General features: G+C 47.2%; 2 protein-coding genes across 10 annotated transcripts in view; one reads left to right on the forward strand and one right to left on the reverse strand.

Annotated features, from left to right (window-relative positions):
• The window catches only part of CD99L2 (CD99 molecule like 2), a 29,793-nt gene extending 15,278 nt beyond the window's left edge, over window positions 1–14,515 (forward strand). The window contains exons 2-11 of the mRNA XM_030272681.4: window positions 68–133; window positions 2,018–2,056; window positions 3,440–3,535; window positions 3,747–3,827; window positions 4,734–4,826; window positions 6,431–6,493; window positions 7,490–7,528; window positions 7,640–7,753; window positions 10,187–10,252; window positions 10,694–14,515. Of these exons, the coding sequence (XP_030128541.3) occupies window positions 68–133; window positions 2,018–2,056; window positions 3,440–3,535; window positions 3,747–3,827; window positions 4,734–4,826; window positions 6,431–6,493; window positions 7,490–7,528; window positions 7,640–7,753; window positions 10,187–10,252; window positions 10,694–10,758 (722 nt within the window). The 3' untranslated portion in view covers window positions 10,759–14,515. The remainder of the gene's footprint in view (window positions 1–67; window positions 134–2,017; window positions 2,057–3,439; window positions 3,536–3,746; window positions 3,828–4,733; window positions 4,827–6,430; window positions 6,494–7,489; window positions 7,529–7,639; window positions 7,754–10,186; window positions 10,253–10,693) is intronic.
• Window positions 14,516–16,401: 1,886 nt separating this feature from the next.
• Window positions 16,402–19,880, reverse strand: part of MTMR1 (myotubularin related protein 1) — a 38,368-nt gene continuing 34,889 nt past the window's right edge. For 8 of the 9 annotated variants that reach the window (XM_030272678.4, XM_030272677.4, XM_030272676.4 and 5 more), the window contains one exon: window positions 17,432–18,301. In XM_030272678.4, the coding sequence (XP_030128538.2) occupies window positions 18,137–18,301 (165 nt within the window). In that variant the 3' untranslated portion in view covers window positions 17,432–18,136. Of the gene's footprint in view, window positions 16,623–17,431; window positions 18,302–19,880 lie in introns of those variants that run through there. The other variant, XM_032748377.3, reaches the window with a different exon arrangement.

Below are 19,880 nucleotides of genomic sequence, written 5' to 3' on the forward strand. Positions count from 1 at the left end.
TGCCTTATTTAAAGGTGATTTACTCTGTGTGGAGTGAGTACAGCCAGTGCTGGTTCTTTGTCTCCAGGTCATGGGGATGACGCAGATGACTTCAACCTAGAAGATGCCCTGTTTGACCCCGTCACCAGGCGACGTAAGTCACATTTTTGCATTGTTTTAAAGAGGAGAAAACAAATAGGTGTTAATAGATGCAACTTGTTCTTTGGGATCTGATGCTGGTGGGAGGGTAGTAGAGGATACAGCTGCCTCATGCTCTCTGCCTGGGAGACACAAGGTCTGGGTTCACAGGTGGGCTGGGGACATCCTGGAGAAGCTGCCTGCTGCCCAGGTGCCCTTTGCTTGCTGCAAGGCTCCCGTGAGGAACCACAGAGGCACAACACCCCTTTGGCTCCCCTGCCTGCCTCAGTAATGCCTACCAGCCGGCCCTGCTGGCCTGGAACCAGTGCATCATGCTGGGAGAGCAGCTCTGTGCCCGGCCAGGCAGCGCTGGCTCCTTCCCTGCTGCCGCTGCCCGGGGTGCCCGGGAAGGCTCACGGTGCCCGGGGAGGCTCACGGTGCCCCAGGTCACTGCTCTGCCTCTCTGCACTTCACTCCAAGGAAACTCACTTCCTCAGGGCTGCCCCACTGCTGGCCTGCAGCGTTGTGGTGTTTTACACCCCAAGGATAAAACCCAACTGCCAGCACAGCAGCTGAGGGACGGGAGGAGGCTCATCTCCCTCCCTGGGCAATGTCACCTGCCTTACCCCAGTGCTGAGGGCTGAGCTCAGCACCCCTGTGCACCCACACACGTCTCTGGCTCCGTTTGCTACCCAGCCATGGAGATGCTGTGGCAGAGCTGCAAGTGCCAGCAGCCAGGAGCCCTCAGTGCCCAGCACTCCCCGTGCAGTTCATGGTGGCTGTCCCCAGACCCAGCACCTGGCAGGGCACCAGTGGGAATTGCTCCATGAGTGATGCCAGGCTCTGGGATCAGGCAGAATATACCCACATGGATGGACGGGAAAGCTGTAACAGTGTTTGCAACCTCTTGTGCTGTAGTCTAACAACAGACAGACACTTGTGCTGTGTTACCTGCATAGGATAGGCCATGGGGTATCAGGCTTGGTCACAGGGCTGATGCAGCTCATCTAGGATTTTGCAAAAGCCCTTTAATACAGCACGTGAAGAAACCTGGTTAGAAATGACTAGTGGCCACCTCAAGTGGAGGGAAAGTGGCATTCTCCAGGCTGGAGTCCCTGCAGTGAGGGAAAGGAGAAGCAGCACTGTCCCCAAGGGCTGCATCCCACTCTGGATTCACGTCAGCCCCAGAAAAAAAGCAAACCAAGGTTCTGCAGTTGGATCACATCAAACCATACCAACATGCTGGAAATGAAGCCCAGCAACACCACTCCAGTCTAATGGATATTAATGGGAACGGAGCAGCCACAGCTCTTGCTCATAATTTATTCATATACTTGGTAATGCCAGCCACTATTAATAGGCAGTGGTTTCCATATTGCTCCCTCCCTCCCCCTCAGTGGCTGTCTGTAGCTTGTTTTAGCCCAGAAGTAGCCAGGGGGGCTGGTTCTGAGTATCAGGGTATCACTGAAAGCCGACAGGGAACCTCCTGTGCACAACACAGCATAGGAAATTATCTGTCATTGGACTGACTGACCAGGCCAGGGACACCAAAGCATTGGCACCTCACAGCTGTTTTCCACACAGTGTCTGCCCTTCCCTGTGTGCTGCTGGATGCTGGAGCCTTAGAGCAGACTGGTGCAGCTCCCTGCTGGGGTGGGATGCTGGCTCAGCTCAAGGCAGCAGTGCCCTGTGGAGCACTGGGCTCCATTTTCACCCCTGGGCTGTCCTGATCCCCGTGGCCACACACTGTGTGCAGGGTGTTTATGACCCTGTGCCTGAGGTTACAAATGCAGGTGTCAGAAAGCTGTGGTGAAATCTCTGCCATTCATTCTCAGACCAGAGGTGACATTTTTGGTGATGCCTGTGACTAACACTTTTCCTCCCCGTTGTTTTGTCACAGCCACTCCCAAGGGCCCCAGGAAGCCGGCAGGTGGGACAGGTGAGACCTTGCATGCTCATCATCTCAGCTCAGTGTGGGGTGCACTTCCCATGGGATTGAGCCCCCATGGGCTCAGCGGCTGCTTTGGGACCCCTTTGCTTGCCCATAGGGAAGCTGGAGCTGGTGTGTGCACCTGCACTGTTCCTGTGTGGCCAGAGAAATGCAATATTGATATTTCTGTCCATGCTGAAGGTGAGTGGCAGCAGAGCATTTACAGCCAAGGCAGAATTTTGCACACTGTGCAGTAACCTAATGGAGAAGACACAAATCACTGCTCAGCTACACAAGAGCTTTTGTTCCTGTCTGCATGGCACCTACTAGCTTTCCTTCCAGGAGGAAGTCCAGAGGATATTTTCCTTCCTTTTTAAATCTGACATATCCCTAGCCTCCACAGAAAGTGTCCTTTTGGTGACACTTTCCCACCCAGGGGAGAATAGGTCTCTTACTGTTGGTGCACATCAAATGTGCTGTCTGGCCAGCTCCCACCAGTGCCAGGGTTGAGGAAGCTCCCTTAAATTCACATGAGTTTTGTTGCCAGCTGCTCCTCTGGCTCAGTTTTGGCCAAAGAGTCCCTGTTAAATATAGCACAGTCACAGGAGCCGAAGGGTTGCTCAGTCCTGCTGGAGGAGCCTGCAATAAATTGCATCAGAGGAGGGCTCAGAAGTGAATCCACTCACCCCTGTATGAGGATCTTGGCACAAATTTAAGCAAATTCAGCTGTCTGGCTCCTTGGCCACCATGGTCTTTGGTAGGGACAAGAAAAGCCAAGTGCCAGAGGCACACGCAGGGCTTCAGTGCTTGGATCGCAGCCCAAGCGAGAGGTTGTTCCAGCCAGTAAACTCCCCCTGGGAAATGGACACATGTGGAGGCTGAGCCTTTGTCTCAGCCAGTTGCTTCTTCCCCAGGGAGTGTTTTTTGGATGAGTGATAGCACTGAGAGGCTCCTGCTGGAGATTCCTGTGCCCTGGCCCCTCTCTGTGCATGCCCTGCTCAGCTCAAGGTCACTCACAGGCAGCTGCACAGGGAGCGGCGGCCCTGCCTCTGGCTCGGTTCCACAGCCCCCTCTCATCTCCCCAGCTCTCAGGAGATGCTGCAGGCACCAGCAGGACTCCCCAGAAGTGAATTACTTCGGGATTGCTGGGGCTGGGCAGCAGCCACAGCTTGGATGAGGAGACTGAAATGGTGGCCAGGCTTTTCTGAAGCTTTTGTGATAGGTCACGATTGAGCAGCAAAGTGGCTGGACGCCCTTTCCAGCTGCAGCCTGACGTGGGAGGCCCTGGCAATGGTGCAGCACCATTGCACAACACCCACAGAGCGGGATGTGTGCCAACAGCCTTGTGCTGTCCCCACAAACGGGAGTGTAACAATCCCTTCTCTCCTGCAGACTTCGACTTGGCTGATTACTTCGACACGCCCGTGGAGACTACCACCAAACCAGCCAAACCCACTCCCAAGCCCTTCCCCAGGCCAGGGAAGCCAGGTAATGCAGAGCCCTGCAGGCTTCAGCATCCCCAGGGTGCCCAGAGGGAGGGGTGCCCCCAGTATCAGCTGGAGCTGTGCAAAGAGCAGAGCACTGAGCTGGCCCAGTGCAGCCCCAGCCTCCCAGCAGGGTGGGGGTCTCCCCACAGGGCACCCACCTGAACCCACCTTTCAGAGGGTAACATCATGCTGGTCTCTTTTCCTCCCTTCAGACAGCGGCTTTTGGGATGTCATTCGCACCACCACGACCAAGCAGCCAAAAACAACAAGAGCCCCTCCTAAGCGTAACCCAGGTGAGCATCATCTCCACAGCCCCTGCTGCTTCACTCCAGCTCTGCTGGCACAGGGGGAGGATTTGGGGTGTGCCATGATGGCGGCACTGCCCTCGTTCTGGTATTTCCAACCTCTGGTCTGTTTGCTCTACCTGAGACACCTTGACAAAAAAAGGAATATCAAAAACCACGGAGAGCACAGGACATCTGAGCATTACCCTGTGTTTCCCAGGGGACCTTGGTGGTTTCTGGCCCATGTTTCGTTCCCGTGCTTGCTGGAAGGCTGTGGACTGGTTGTGCTCCCTGTTATGGCACACATATGTTGGACTCCACTGGCAGACACCCACAGGCTCAGGGCACCCTGTTAGCTGAGTATTTTGCTGCCTTCCAGGTGGGGTTTTGGTTTGAATCAGAATAAACCCAGGAGGGAGTGGGTGGGAGGGCTGAGGAGCTCTGTTGGCTCCATACCAGGCTTTTAGCTGCTGTCTGTCAGAGGCAATATCCTCTGTCAGCCAGGGGGGCCAACTGAGCATTCACAGAGCAAAATAACTCCCAAGGAATCAAGTCACAGACTGTTCCAGCCAGCACGTGAGCATGGTACAGCCACTTTGCCTTCCACTGGCTGGGCCCTCGGGCCACCAGTTTGGCTCTGACTTTTCCTGCTAGCCTCATTTATCTAATTGCCTGGCACTCCTACCATGGGCACCCTGTTCCTGCAGGAAGGACGTGGTATTTCCCACCACAGCAGTATGGGGGCGTGGAACAGGATGGGTTTGGAAGATCTGCCATGAGACCCTATTAGCAGAATTGGGAAATGCTTGTGTCTGGAGCTTCATCTCTTTCAGCAGTATTTTTCCCTGATTAATAAATTAATTGCAGAGTTCCTCAGCCTATCACCACATTGCTAACCCTGGTCTTGTTTTCTAGAAAAGGATCCTATGGATTTTGACTTGGCTGATGCCCTAGATGATAAGAATGATAGGAAGGATGATAGGAGGCCGGACGTAAGGCCAGGTGAAGGTAGGCTGACCTCTCCTCTTTGTCCTGTTTGCTACCAGCCCTGCTGTTCCCTGGGGCCTGCAGGAGATCCTTCCCAGCCTGACATGGTTCCCCCCAAGAGATGGGATAAACAGAAACAGGTGCTGCCAGGTCTGATGTCCTGCCAGCATCCACTTCCCCTGTCCTGCCTGCTCAGAGTGGGGACATTTCCACAGGCAGCTTGATCCTGGGGAGGGAAGGAGCCTCTTCCTCAATGCTCCCTGGCAGAGGGGAGCTCTTCCTAACAACTTGCTCCATGTCTGTGTACAGGCTTTTCCCCCAGGGTCTTTTCTGGTGGCTGTGTTGAGCTCCCCCATCCCCAGCAGCTCTTTAGCCGAGGGCACGGGCTGCTGGGGTTCACACTCACTGCCAAGGTGTAAATCTAGAGCAGGCTCGGGTCCTGGCCTAACACACCCCGTGGGCTGGGAGGCTTCTTTTTCCATCTCTGAAGTTCTCTGGTGAATGAACCATTTGTCTGTGAGGATTGTTCCCCTGAGCACTTGAGCTGGGGGAGCAGACTTTGCAGGGCTGGTTTATTGATGTTGGGATGGCTGCATACCCTGCTCACACACGTAATTAACAGGCAGCTATTTCATTACATTGTATTAACTAGGTGATTTGTCTGTGCTTTGGTATTCTGGGCTTGCTGAGTTTTCAGGCTCCTGCAGGAAAGGTTGAAGTGTTGAACTGCTGGAACGTGGCACTGGCCACAAACCAGCACTCATTTCCCCCAGCATCACTGCTCCCCGGACTGCCTGGGACCTCTCCAGGCTCTGGCAGAGTCAAGGCTTTCATTCTTTTCACACTCATTACTAAGCCCATAAATCTGTTTTTTGGGGTGAGCTGATGAATGAGGCAGTCTCTTCCAGTTAAGGCAAAGGAAATCCTTCCCAGTGCAGGGCATCAGAGGAGGAGCCTTTTGCTGTCTCGCTGTTGGGTCTCTGCTCCCATCACTCACCTTGCTGCACCCCAGGGCTCCCTCTGGGACTGCAGCTGAGACATCCAACAGCACCACTCATTCAGCTGCACATTCACAGACCCCGTTTCTCTGTACTTACCCTGCATTAATTAGACTTGCCCACTGCAAGATAACTTTTTAATGTGTACCAAAACTTGCTGGTGCTCAATTTTTCCCCTGGACTGTTCTGTCCCTCTGAGAAGGATAAGGGTCAGCTCCTGCCTGCAGGACCCCAGGCCCAGCTGGTGCAGGCAGGGGCTCACTGATCCACAGCAGCATGGCCATGGCATGCACAAACCACTTCTTTCTGCCTCCTCCACTCTCAGCCAAGGCTGACCACCAAAACATTTAATGAAATCTTAAATGATCAGTCATTTGTGATTATCAGTCATCATCACTCCTAAAAGTCATTCATTTCAGTTAAAAAATAATACAGTAGTATTTAAATGAGTCTTCTATGACCTTAAAGTAATTCAGGGTTAACATCTGGTAATAGTGAGAGAAGCAGTGCTACTTTTTGACCAGTCCCAGTTCCCAAGGGGGGATGCAGCAGCCTGTGATCCCAACCTCTGGCCCAGCTGTGGCTCCCTCAGGTGCCAACCACTGTTTGTTCCTATTCCTTTTAAAGGATTTTCAGACGATGACCTGGCCAGCGTCGTGGACGGAGGCTACAGCCCAGACAAGAAGAAGGGTAAGTGGTGACCTATGTACAGTTATTTTCCTTAGCAGTCATGGCTCAGGGTTACCCCCAGCTCCTGTGCAGAGCAGTGCACAAAAGGGGTCTCAGCCTTGGAGCCAAGGGAAAAGTTCTTGGTTTCTGTGGTCACAGCTGGTGCCAGCCATTGGAGATGCTTGGTTTTGATTCCATGGAGGCTCTGCAGCTCCAGCTGCCACCAGGGCAGACAGAACCTGTGCCTCCCCATCACCTTGAGGGCACCCTGGTGCCATGCATGGCTACATGCCTGCATTTGCTTTTTACCACATGACCACCAATGTCTGGAACAAGGGGGAAATCCAACAACAATCGGATAAGCCATCCACAAGCATCCACAGCATTAAATATTAAAAGCAGTCACATAAAGAGCTGAACACCATGAGCCTAATCAACATTTAATAAATCCCTGTGCCAAGGACAAGATGCATCAGAGGCATTAATACAATGCTGACCTGCTTCCATAAATCAGGATGTAAGTGACTCGGCAAGGACTGCAGTTCCCAGTGGGAGCAGCATCCCCTCCCAGCCCAGTTTCTCCAGGGAAGGTGATGTGTAAAAAAAAAAACTTCAGGCCAGGTGAGGGTTCCCTGACGTGATGGAGCTCACCAGTCACCTCCCTGTGATGGCACCCGTGTGCTGTGTAACACTGGCAGCCCTTCAGGTGTTCCCTTGGCACTGAGCAGTGGGGGTGAGGGCAATTGTCAGACACAGGCAGAGGTGTCCCATGCACAGGATCCCACAAACCCCCCCATGCACACACAGAGGGAGAGGAGCAGCTTCAAAGCCCTCAGAAACAAAACCAAGCAGCCCAGTGGAGTCCGGGGCAGCAGAAATGCTGCAGCCCGTGGAGGCATCTGTCCACTCCCAGGCCAGGGCTGCCCTGCCAGCTGTGTCCTGGGTGTCCTGGGTGTCCCCTCCGTCCCAGCCCAGCAGTGGGGAGCAGAGGGCACTGACGGGATCGTGTCTCCGCAGGTGCCAGCGGCAGCTCCGACAGTGACGGCTACAGCGGAGGTGGGTGTCCTGTGCTGGCGTGACAGGAGGGCGGTGGCAGCGCCCCAAAGTGAGTGCCACAAGGTGAGTGTCACACAGTGAGTGCCACAAGGCTCTCTCTGTGCCCCGCAGTGGCAGAGACGGGGACGATCGCCGGCATCGCCAGCGGCCTGGCCATGGCGCTCATCGGGGCTGTCTCCAGCTACATCTCCTACCAGCAGAAGAAGTTCTGCTTCAGCATCCAGCGTGAGTCCTTCCCTGGGCGCCCCCGGGCACAGCAAGCACAACGCCTGTTCCACCCTAACCCCACTGCCATTCTCCACCCAGTGCCCCCAGCTGGCAGAACAAAGCCCCAGATCATTGAGCCCCCCGTGTCAGACTGCACAGACAGGAACCCACCAGCAGCTCCAGCCCCAGGACCCACTGACACCCCCAGGGCTCACACTGCCCCTCACACCCACACAAACACAGCCCAAGACCAAACCATCAATACCAAACACAGTAAATATGAAAAAACCCCATCTCATCCCAAAATAAACAAACCAACCCCCCCCCAAATCTCAGCAAGCAGTAAAAACTGACTGGGCTGAAGGGAAGGAAGCAGAGGCAGTGTCTGCATCTGGGACTTCAGCCCACTGCACCCTCCACAGGTATGTGACAATCATTCAGTAAACTGCAAATTAAGCAGCAAAACTTAAAATAAAACACCTTTTGCACAAGCTGCCCCTTAAAGCTGCCTGGTGCAAGCATTTCAGGAGAGTCCTCTCAGCCCACAACACTCACCTGACTGTGCTGAGCTCCTGCAGCTTTTTATGAGAGGGAAGTTACAAGCAGCTGAGTTACAAACTCTTTTTTTAAATTAATCAATTGAAATCTCCTGTGAGTCCCATTTGCTCTAGGGAAAGGGTGTTTGGGGTTGGAAATTTCTGTTGGGATCGTGCTATTTTCCCAGTTGTGCCTGAAACAAACAGCATTTTGGTAGATTAGATCAGCAGGAAAAGTCAAATGAATGTGATGGAATGAAACACTCTTGTATATTCCCCCCCACTTGAATGATATTTTGGCAAGAATAAATAATAAAAAAAATGGAGTAAAGGCTTTGATGAGGAGGAAGCTGAGAGACACAAAGCCCCAGAAAGGCAGCAGGAAATTAAAGTTAATTATAAAGAAGGATTAATTTAAGCCATCAGACATGGCATGCTGGGCTAATGTCAGGCCTTAGATGCATTGCAGTGCATGACAGAAATCTAACAGTCGTCAGTCACTGCTTTTTACTGAAAAACATAAATTGCATTTGGTGTTATTCCAGCAAAACACATGTGTGACCAGTCACTTGATGCATGGAGGAAGAGGCTCGCTTCTTTCTCTGTCCTTCAGCTTTGAGTCTCTTCCGAGGAGCATTTGCTGCTGATTCCTCTAAAGGATACGCACAGTGATAGAACTAGAACTGTCCATCCCACTTTCCTTCCTCACACCTCACCTCGTACTCGCCAGCCATGCCCTGGCTGTGGCTCAGCCTCTTGGTGTGCGGAGCTCTCTGTGCCTGGGCAGGGTGGGAGCTGTACCTCTCCTGCCCCACAGCTGGGCCAGCCTCTGCCTGCACTGTCCCTGCTGGTGGGAGGGCTTTTTGGGCGTTTTCCAGCCACTTGCAGAACCCTTTTCTCCTGTGACTCGGAGGCAGCAGCTGCCCCATTGCTGCCTAAGGCTCCCACCACATTTCTTTGGCTTGGCCCCGGCACCATTCCCTGCCTCCCTCCTTCGCTGGAAGATACCAGAGACCCTATCCAGACCTGGTGGTGAGGCACAGCCACACCCTGAGCTATATTTAGATGTGCAGAAAAGTTATAGATGCCTAAAAAGTGTGTGCTGCATGGTCTGATTTCCTCAGGCTTCATTTGCAGACCAGCACCTGAATCCCCTTCCCTGGTCCTTCTCCAATGGATGCTCAAGTTAGCACAGCACTCCCACCTCTGCCTTTCCCCACAGTTGTCCCTCAGAGGAGCTGCTGAGGATGCCTGAGGTCCTTGGCACACCCCAGACTGGCTTAATTCACCTCCAGCTCTGAGGTGGACCACCCCCTTTCTCCTGCCCACCCTCCCACCAGTGCCCAGCCTTGCTCCATGGCCTCAGCTCCACTTGTGGATAACTGTTGGAAACTTCTTTGCATTTAAAGAAGGGACTTACTCAGGATTTGACACCCCACTGGGACCCTGCTTCATCACCACAGCCCTGCTCTGAACTGCTTCTTGAAGCTCTGCATAACTCAGCTTTTAATGAGGCTGTGGCACATCCCTGTGCTGAGGCGCAGCCCCCACACACAGCAGTCCTGTCCGGGAAGCCTTCCTCCCTTCCCCTCCCGCACTCCTCACAGCTTAGACAGGAATTAGCTGGGCTGTGTGGGGTGATAACGATGGAGCAGGAGCCTCAGACAAAGAGCTGCTGCTGGAGCTGTGTCTGCCAGGAGCTCCATGGGCACTTTGAAACCCAGCAAGTCTCAGCACTGGCTGTAATTTACCTTACTGGCTGCAAGAGGCTTCTCTGCTGCTGTCACTGCAGAGGTTTCAGAAAGGCGTCTCAGCTGTTACAGCTCCACGCCCATTACCAGAGTTTTTAAGGCATCAAAGCAGATAATTTTACTTTTTACCCTTCCCATCTCACTCTGTTTATTGTACTTCTCAGAGGGACTGAACGCGGAGTATGTGAAAGGAGAAAACATGGAAGCTGTCGTAAGCGAGGAACCCCAGGGTGAGAGCCTTGTATCCCTTACCCCTGCCTGCATCCCTCCACAAAAACAGCTTTGCTGAGGGACTTCCTTCAAGTCTCCGGTGCTGCACGCAGCTGCTGCGTCCCTTTGATGATGGCACTGCTTAGGTGATGCTACAGCTTTTGTGAAACACCCACCACCGTGCTTTTACCCCTTTACTGCACACAAAGGAAAGCCTGGTACGAGCCCAAGGAGCTCATGCTGCAAACGATGGCAGTTCACATTCAGCTTTCATGTAACCAGCCATTGAGAGTCTTGCACAAGAGAAGCATGATCCTTCTTTCAGTGAGGGACAATCAAAGCTGCTGCAAAGGCTTTTCCAATGTCACATACAATCAGCCAGTGCTGCGCCCCCGTTGCTTGTGCCCTGGTTCCATCGTGTGCTATTGTACTCATATTGTACTTTTTTTCTTTCTCCCCAGTTAAGTATTCAGTCCTGGAAACGCAGTCAGCAGAACCACCAAAACAAGACAGTGCGAAGATATAAAGCGTGACCCAGGGCTAGAAAATAATCAGTCAGCAGCAAGAGAGATCTTACAAGCTTGTAATTTAGCTTTTAATTTAATTTGACTCCAAAGCTATTTAATGTGTATTTAGGCTTGAACTGGCTTTTTATTGCTCTAGGCTTTAGGTTTAGACTGGTAGCATGTGTTTATTTTTTTGTGAAGAGGTTTATGTTTACATCAAAGCAGTAGTGCAGGATTGGTGTGCAGTTGGATGGAAATCCACAGAAGGTACTTCAGCTGTGGTCAGTTTTCAAGAGCTCACAGGTATGAGGACAGTGAAGTGCCTGTAAATAGCAATCCAAAGCCAAACCCTGCAAAGCCCTCTGCAAAGCACCTCCAGCCACCTTCTGCCTTCAGCTCCAGGCAGTGCCACTTCCAATGGTGGGGACAAAGCTACACATTTCCTGAGGGTGGATTGCAGTCCTTCGTGTAGCTAGACCTAAAAATGAAGTGCCTATGGTGGGTCCTTGTGTGGGCCTTGGGCTGAGCCAGGTGACTCCCTGCTCCCAAGCCAGGAGCTGAGGATGCTTCACCACCACCACCCAGCGCTCGGCTTCTAACCAAAGGACCTGATTTTCACACCAAGTTACTAATGCAGTTGACAGCAGTGTGGGCAGTGTTCACTTTTACTAAATGCTATTTGAATGCTCCACTGTGCTGCAGATCAGAATGGAACTGAAGTGATACAGTTTTGTCTTAAGCTGTTCCAGGGGAAGTTTAGGCTAAACATCAGGAAAACAATCCTCACTGAGTGACTGGGCAGTGGAATTGTCTGCCCAGGGAGGTGGTGCAGTCACTGTCCCTGGACTTGTTTAAAAAAGACTGGACATGGCACTCGGTGCCATGGTTTAGTTGATGAGTTAGGTCGTGGGTTGGACTGGATGATCTCAAAGGTATTCTCCAACCTAGTTCATTCTGTGATTCTGTCTCTGTGACTTCAGACACCTACATTGCCACCACAATTAAAAGGTTCAGATCTCAGTCACACTAGCAAAAGTGACTGATTTAACCCAAAAGAAAATAAACAAAGCAGGTATCTGTTAAGTCCTGTAATGCTCAGTACAACAGAACTCAAGCTTTTCAAGGTACAGTCCACTCATTCTTTTATCAGCAACTATCAGGAGTGCTCCCAGAGGCAGAAAAAGGATTTAAGCTTTCACTCACTGCCTAACCTTTAAAATAGGCAGTACCTCCTGAGAGGACAAATCCTCCATCCCTGTCCTGCATGGGGTTCCTGCAGCTGCCTGGAAGCACTGGGCTGTGAGAGGTGCTCAGCAGGACACCGGGCTGCACTGGGGCAGTGCACACACAGCCCCTGCCACGCTGCTTTACTGCTGCCTACACCTGACCTTCACTATCTTGCAGGAATTTCTGTTTCAATTTCTAATCCGTCCCCAGCAACCTTTCTGACTGCTGCTAAAATATGGATAACTGCCATTTTCCAGTACATTTTTCCAAATCAATGATTGCTTAAAAAGCATGCTCTGAAGTGAGGGAAATTTCACTTTACATGGTGTAAGAGGTACTCACTATTTATATATAAACCTGAAATGTGACCATTTTGTACAGGTTTTCAAATTCCATATTTTATGAGCGTGTATTAAGAAAACCAAGCCTTTCAGTAAGATGTACAAACTCACAGCTTTCAGGTAGACATGACTTCCAGAAGGCCTTGCCAGGAGGTGAATGAGCCCAAGAGCATCGCTGTCTAACAGCTCCATTTGGAGGGAAATTGCCTAGTAACTTGGTTAAGTATTTTGCAATAGCTGCACAATTCTTTATGCTCTTTTTAACACTTGCATTTTTAAAGCCTTATACTAGCTCTGGCAGAACAGCTACAGCAGTTTATAAGGTGCCTCACAACTATTCAGAATGCTTAGGCTACAATACTGCTCTGAACTATTGCTGCTTTGTTTTATGAATGTCTGGAATAGGAAAGAAATGTTAATTATTGGCTCAGATAATGGAAGCATAGGAAAGAGATGGAATACACTGTTTGCTTACTCCCAGAGAAGGGTTTTCATGGAGGAAATGTGCTCTGCAGAACTGGCAGCAGGAGCTCAGGTGCCGGCTAAGCCACACAGCTGAGTTTGTGTATCTCCAGTCCCAAGCACCAGCACTTGTTTTTTTGTTGTTATCCAAACACATTTGAAAGCTCTAGCATGAAATGTGTTTTCTGTGAGCTATTGTAGATGAAGTGTTAAGCAGGGCTGTTTTTCCCAGCTTACATCTAGTGCCCGTAATTCCTCCTCTCACTTTGCCAATGACAGTGTCAATAGTCAGTGTGGTTTAAAGTGTACAGCACCTACCCCTCCTCTGGGGAACTCTTCCACTAGGGCACAGAGGGAGCACAAGTCTAATTCAAAATCCTACAGGTCAGATTTAACAAGGAAGGGCAGCAAGCTATTTCGCTGGAAAACCCACCCCAGTTTTTGGGACTCAGAAGCTGCTGCTTTGGTTCAAGGCTCTAATAAAACATTGCTGACTACTTAAAACTTAGTGTAGTGTGTAGGTATGTGGGAAACCATAAATGCACAGTGAAAGAAGTGTTCTAAAGTGAATAGTGACAGAATTAAGATTTCTTTCTCTAAGATTTCAAATAGGAAAATACTTGCAAATTCTGCAGTAGAGAAATTGGGCTTGGCCTTCTCTTCAAAACTGAACAAAAGTCAGAGTCTTAGTGATAAATGTCAGCAAAGGCTCCAATGATTTTTTATTGCTGTTTGTCCTCTCTTCCATCTGAACTGCCACCAGTCTCTGAAAAACAGTGAGTTTATATCATCTATATTTTAGACATTATAGCAACTGAGAGGTTTCCTGTGTATTTTCCTAGCAGTGATCGAAGTTCTGGAACAGCTGACCCAGCACTGACCTCTACTTTCACTTAATTACTATTTATTCACTTTAAATTGGGATATGGATTTTTAAAAAATCCTGCATTTAAGCTCTGTATACATGGCATGAACTTTCTCGTCCTTTATTAAAAAAGGCAATAAACCACTAGAAAATTGGTCTGCTTTTTTTTATGAGTCCAACACCTATATATACTGACATTTTGAGATTTTTGTACTATGTATGCTGTGAGCTCTTTCTTATGACACCTCACTTCTAAAGCTATTTTAAATGGCAATAAAATGATTCAGAAAAGGTTTGTCAAAGGTTTGACAGAGAAAAGAGAGAGCTGAAAGAATTCAGCTGGCTCTTTTTGTGTTTATTCTTTCAATTACTTGCATTTTACTTTGGCAGTACTTCGTTTCAGATTCCGCAGCTGAGAATACTGACACAAATTTCAGATCTTTTTGGCACTATAAACTCAGTCATTTTCAAGCAACCCCACTAACGAACCCTTACAAGTGCTCCACTGTCATCCTTAACTACTCATTTGTTGTGATAAAAGTGGAATTAGTCCATAATACTGTTTCAGATTCTGAAAGGGAAGGATGAGTCGGCAGGCTGAGGCTTTAAAAATTGCTTCTCTAACAGATGAGGTTAAGGAACAAATGAAGTTCAGAAGCAACAGGGTTGTGAAACTGGAGAACTCTTACTTTTGAGTGCTTCTAACTTAGAAGGAAGAGAGATTCCTTGCTGCTGAAGAAGTGACCTGTACCAAATGAGGGTTGAATGTTACGCTGTAACAAAATACATTTTGTTAATGTGTGTGTAAGGGTCACGGGGGTAAAAACCAGAATTTAAATACCTTTGGAAAACACCAAATAAACCAAATTAACTAGAAAGACATTTTAGACTTGATTTTTTTTTTGTGGCTTTGTTTTTTACATTGGAAGTAAGCTGCAAGTGTTTGGCTCTATCCTTATGGTACATCACCTCTTCTCTAACTACGCTGAAGACTTCATTTAAAAAACCATTCGGAACTGGATCTGTGAGAAAACAAATACCACTATGAAAACTTTAATGCTAAAAACAGGGTATTTGCATGCACACAGACACACACACTCTCATTCTCTCCTCAGGTCATCAGCAGCTAACCCTGAGGCAGTGCCCTAGGTTTCCTGCAGTTTTCTTTACATTTTCACACCCAGCAGGATAAATCTGTGCAGTGCAAACTAAGCTTTGTATAATGATGCAATGCTCAGTCTCAAAGGCAAAAAAGGTGGTTTATATTTCAAACTAACTATTTCTGACTCATGTTTCTTAACTCTTTCCTCCCAACTGCCCAAGATCTGGCAGTTAAAAGCTATCAATACCATCTTAGTTCAGCAGATACAGCATCAGCAAATGGACATTCCTTTTTGCTTTTTACCATAAATGTTTCACCTGGGGAATAGTCTGAATTGCCTATTTTACTGTGTCCTGTGTTGTGAGGCTTAGTGCACATGAATGAGAGCTCTTGATTCCTTGTTTTCAGCTTTTAGAGAACCAGCTGTTCTTGGTGTTACTACATACAGCCCATGAATTAGTACAGCTTCTTCTGGAAAATGAAAGCAACGAAACACTTCTTGTTTAAAGCTGTAACTCCTTGAGAAGGCTGCCTCTGCAGGGAACAGAACCAGGGAGTTAGGAGTGTTTACTGGCTTTGAAAGCCTTCTTCCATTTTAATGAAACAACAAAACAATTATCTACAAAGGGGAAAGAAGTGTAAATTCAGATCTGAAACAGGACTTAAAATGGCATAGTCTCTGATGCTGATGATTCACTTAACTTACTTAACAAGCAAAAAATGTCTCAGCTGGTTACCAAGGCTTCATCCCCTTCTGGGACACTGGATTCAGGCTGTACTCCCCCTCATATGCCACTGACAATAGGAAAATCCTGCAAACCAAATGTAACTGCTTGCTGTCTTTGCATGTTCCCTTTATAGCAGTCAAAACCAAAAACCAAAGCAGAAGATTTAGTGCTTGAATCAGAAGTTAACAGCTCTGCCCAAGGTGCAGACAGGAAACGGGATTCTGCCAATCCCTTGCCTAGTTCAATACTGCCTTATTGAAAAAGGAAAAAAAAAAGACAGAATTAGTTGTTAAATCAATAGGAAAAAATCTGATTATCAGAAAGCAGACTGAGTACAACACAAATCACCTCTTCACTGTGAAGCTATGCTCTAACTAACCCATATGAGCTACAGAATGCCTCTGAATATTTCTATGCTAAGTATCTACAAATGCATCCATTGTGCTGACACATGGGACAGCAGGACCCTCCCCCAGAGCTCTCCCTGCACATCAGAGACTCACTGAACTGTGCTGAAACTGGTGGATGGACAGAATAACTGATACTCTTCTATGCAAACCCAAATTCTCTGAGTTTAGCTTTAGAAATCCAAGCTTTAAAAATCTCAGAATGCCCAAGCTAATCCAGTCATCGCTTTTGCTATAATTACAGAGAAAATGTTGTGATTATTAGCACAAATATAGAGAAAAACTTCAAAAGATTTTCTTTAGCACTGCATTTTGGAGATAATGTGCTTTACTTTAATATACAGTTGAAATGTCAAGGAAATCTGAAGTACGGAAGAGTTTAATTCAACACCAGCTCAACATATTTTGGCAATGTAAAATGCCTCCTGGCACACTGTTCAGCAGAACCATTTTTAAAGGAAAACATCTTTCATCTCTTTATAAAAAGCTTGAGGTTGATTGAGAGATGCAACACTGCAAGCCTTCCCAAACTGTGTTTGTGCAGGTGAATATTTATTATAAAAAGCATTCACTACAGTGAAAAGGACATGCTGAAATACCCTGCACTGCACAGTAAACGTGTAAGACTGGATACTGCACTTGAGCCTCTCCAGCTGAAGTCAGGAAGGTGCTCAGCAGCTCACTTGACTCATTAACTATGTGCTGGGTAGAGTCAATGCAGAGAAGGAGGCACAGAAAAGCGCCGTCGTGCCCTGGGAACAAATGTGCAGCAACAAATGAATACTCACAGGCAGTAAAACCCACAATCACCATACAGAATCAACTGGCTCTTAAAAATGGGGCTTAATTCCCACCAGCAGAACCCAGAGCAATACAAGCACGAGTCAAAAATAAGAGCTGCAATATTTAAGTTTCCTAAGGAGAAGAAAGATTTTCATGAAACACAGCAGGAAAACAATCCAGGGAAAATCTGCAGCATGCACCATTTCTAGGCCTTCCAAGAAGGCCAGTGAGTAATCTTCTAAAAAGAGGAATGTTACAGTAATCAAATCTCTCCAATATGAGTATTTCTGGGGGTAGATGCAAGAAAGTTGGGAATGTATATTTAACATGACAACACAGTTAAATTATTACAGAAAAAATGCTAGTAGGAATTTAAAAAAACCAAAAAGCCAAGAGGCTTTATTTCAAGAAAAACAATTAATGTCATATTATTCAAAAAACTTTGTCAAACAAAGTCATTGCAAGTTAAGGTCCTCAGAAGGGTTTGGACAGGCAGGATCCATTTTCTGAATGTACAGCTTAAACTCACGGGAGGATGCATATGTTTAACATCACATACACATGGGTATAAACACACACAGCTTTGCATTTTGTGTGTACACTTAGAAACAAACAACTTCACAATGTGGAGCTATACAGACTATACACTTTACACAGCTGGGTGTCATTCCAACCCCAAATATTACCATTTGCTAGAAAACAAACTTTTACTTTGTACAAGACCTTGACCATGAGCAAGTTTACCCCTCGCTCAGGAGGCTGAAACTGAACAATAAGCTAAACAGTCAAAAGACTTTATTTCAACTTGTACAAAAGGCATTAAAAAACCTAGAATACATGCTTTACCAAATATATTACATCACAGAAGTCAGTGTGGTGTACTTGATAAACCCAGCTCAACTTCATCCACTTTTAATGGCATATTTAGTTCAAAATGTAAAACTGACTACACTGGAAAACATTTATTTTAAAATCAATTTCCAAGTGCATTACCTAAAAAAAATAAATTGCTCTAGCCAAAAAAAAATAGAAATATATATATATATATATATATATTACTGAGTGAAATAAGGAGCTCCCATTCAGAAAAACATTTTGTGTTCTGTGTAAGCATCATGTGGCATTTCATCTGATTCTCTCAACCAGGCATAGTACTCTAGACAATGTGTGAGGCATTCTTCTGTCTGCTTGGCAGATGGATTCCTTTTTAGAATGGTTAAATTGTTAGTTGCTCAAAACAAAGTTTAATTTCATGATTGGTGACTTAGCTAGAGTGTCAAAACACATGTGGGAACTGCCAACAAGAAAATACATCAATCTATTGAAGCTCTTTTTGGCCTCATAGTGATAGTATCAGACACAGAGTAAGGCATGTAGATCACAGCAATCACAAGTCACTCACAATCCTTTTGAGATGGGAAAAGCATTTCACCCTCCTCTGTGTTACCTGACACTGATTTTTGCACATGGCTTTCGTTCCACATCACACAGAGGTGTGCACAGGTGTGGCAGAATGGGAAGGAGATGAGCCTCTGTCAGAGGAGGAGGAAATGGAACGTGTAGCAGCTTCCCGCTGCAAATCCTCAACCTTCTTCTGAAGCTCTGTCCGGATGGCCAGCAGTTCTTTGAGATTCTGGTGGATTGGAACCTGGCAGGTAAAGAAACAAAAGGCTTATTTGACTCTCAGAGTGAGTTATCTTTTCCAGTAATGTGTCTGCTGCTGCTTCCAATAACAAGGAATTCAACACTTCTGAATTTCAGTATGTCAGCATTTAGGGAAAGTGTTTCTTTAGTCATTTGAAATGAAACATTGCAGGAAACTGTCCCTTTCTAACAACACAACTAGCAGAGAACTATTAAAAAGTGTTTGCAAATGGTTTTGATGGGATACCAAATATACTCCAATAAATGTACCTGAATTCCTTATCAATACCACTGTCAACTGAACTTAAAATGCCTTTCCTGGGAATGATTTCTCTGGCCTGTTGGGACAGAATTTACTTTATACATAGAGTAGAGTTTAAAAAGCTGGTTCCATATGGAGCATCCTGTTACTCTTCTAACCAGGCATCTTTCCAGAAGTCTGACCCCTTCCAGTGAGAAAAGTGCAGCAGCCAAGTGAATGGTGCCTGGACTTCCCAGAGTCTTACTCCAATAAATCTTTCACAGAAGTGAATTGTACAGATTTCTGCTTCTGACATTACCCAACAAACATGAGAGATGCACCACTCTGCATCAGAGCCCTTTCATATTCATCTGAAACATTCAAATATATTGTGGCCAAAGGAAGATTCAAGCCATACTGGATTTTGCAGCTGGATTTGTTATCTCAGACAAGCAGAGAGAAACCTCCCCCTCTTCCAAATTCCACAACAAGGCCAAAAAAGTTTTACTGTAAGTTGCTTTTAATTTATTTTATCCTGTACAAACTCTAATTGTTTATAGCTTTTGGAAAGAGCAGATGGGGAAAGAATTTAATTGTACTGACACAACAATCATGGAGAAATGCAGCACTAGGAGACCTATGGATTGCTACATGAGTAATTTATACCCTGGGCTTCTGGAATGCATTCACCCACTATCAGTTCCTACAGTTTAGCAGTGATTGTTAAGGCTGGGATGCACACCTGAGCCTGCCATCTGCACCTGGTGCCATGTGAAGGAAATAGCAAAAACCAAAAGTTTTACTTGCTATCAATACACAACTGAGTCACAACTTACATTTTTGTGAATTCTCACTTTTTAAAGAACATACATACAAAATCCATGCATTTGATATTGATATTTTCAAAACCTAACACAGAAAAATACTATTTAAACTCTTGATCTAACTTAATGAAATGGTATGAAAGGTCTTTTTAGGTCTACAATTTTTTGGCCACATAATTTTTTCTTGTTTGTGGCTTAGCCCATAAACAGAACTTCAGTGTACTGAGAAAGTGCTGCTCCCAGTACCCTGGGAGTCATCCATTCATCCAGCATGTCATCTACAGCAATTTTAAAAGCGTAACTTTTGGAGTCTTCAGCAGAACAATTGCTGCACACCACCAGCTCCCAATGACCCTGGAGCCCTGCCCTCACTGTGCAATGAATTCCCTCTCTTGAAGTTTTACCCTCCATCCTCTATTCAAACTCTTCAGCAATTGAGGCCACAAATCTACACGTCTCCTTCACTAATCAAACACTAAGCACACCCTCCAGAGAACAAATTTCATTGTTCTGAGGTA

The sequence above is a fragment of the Taeniopygia guttata genome, chromosome 4A (genome assembly GCF_048771995.1).
Source record: "Taeniopygia guttata chromosome 4A, bTaeGut7.mat, whole genome shotgun sequence".
Lineage (NCBI taxonomy): Eukaryota > Metazoa > Chordata > Aves > Passeriformes > Estrildidae > Taeniopygia > Taeniopygia guttata.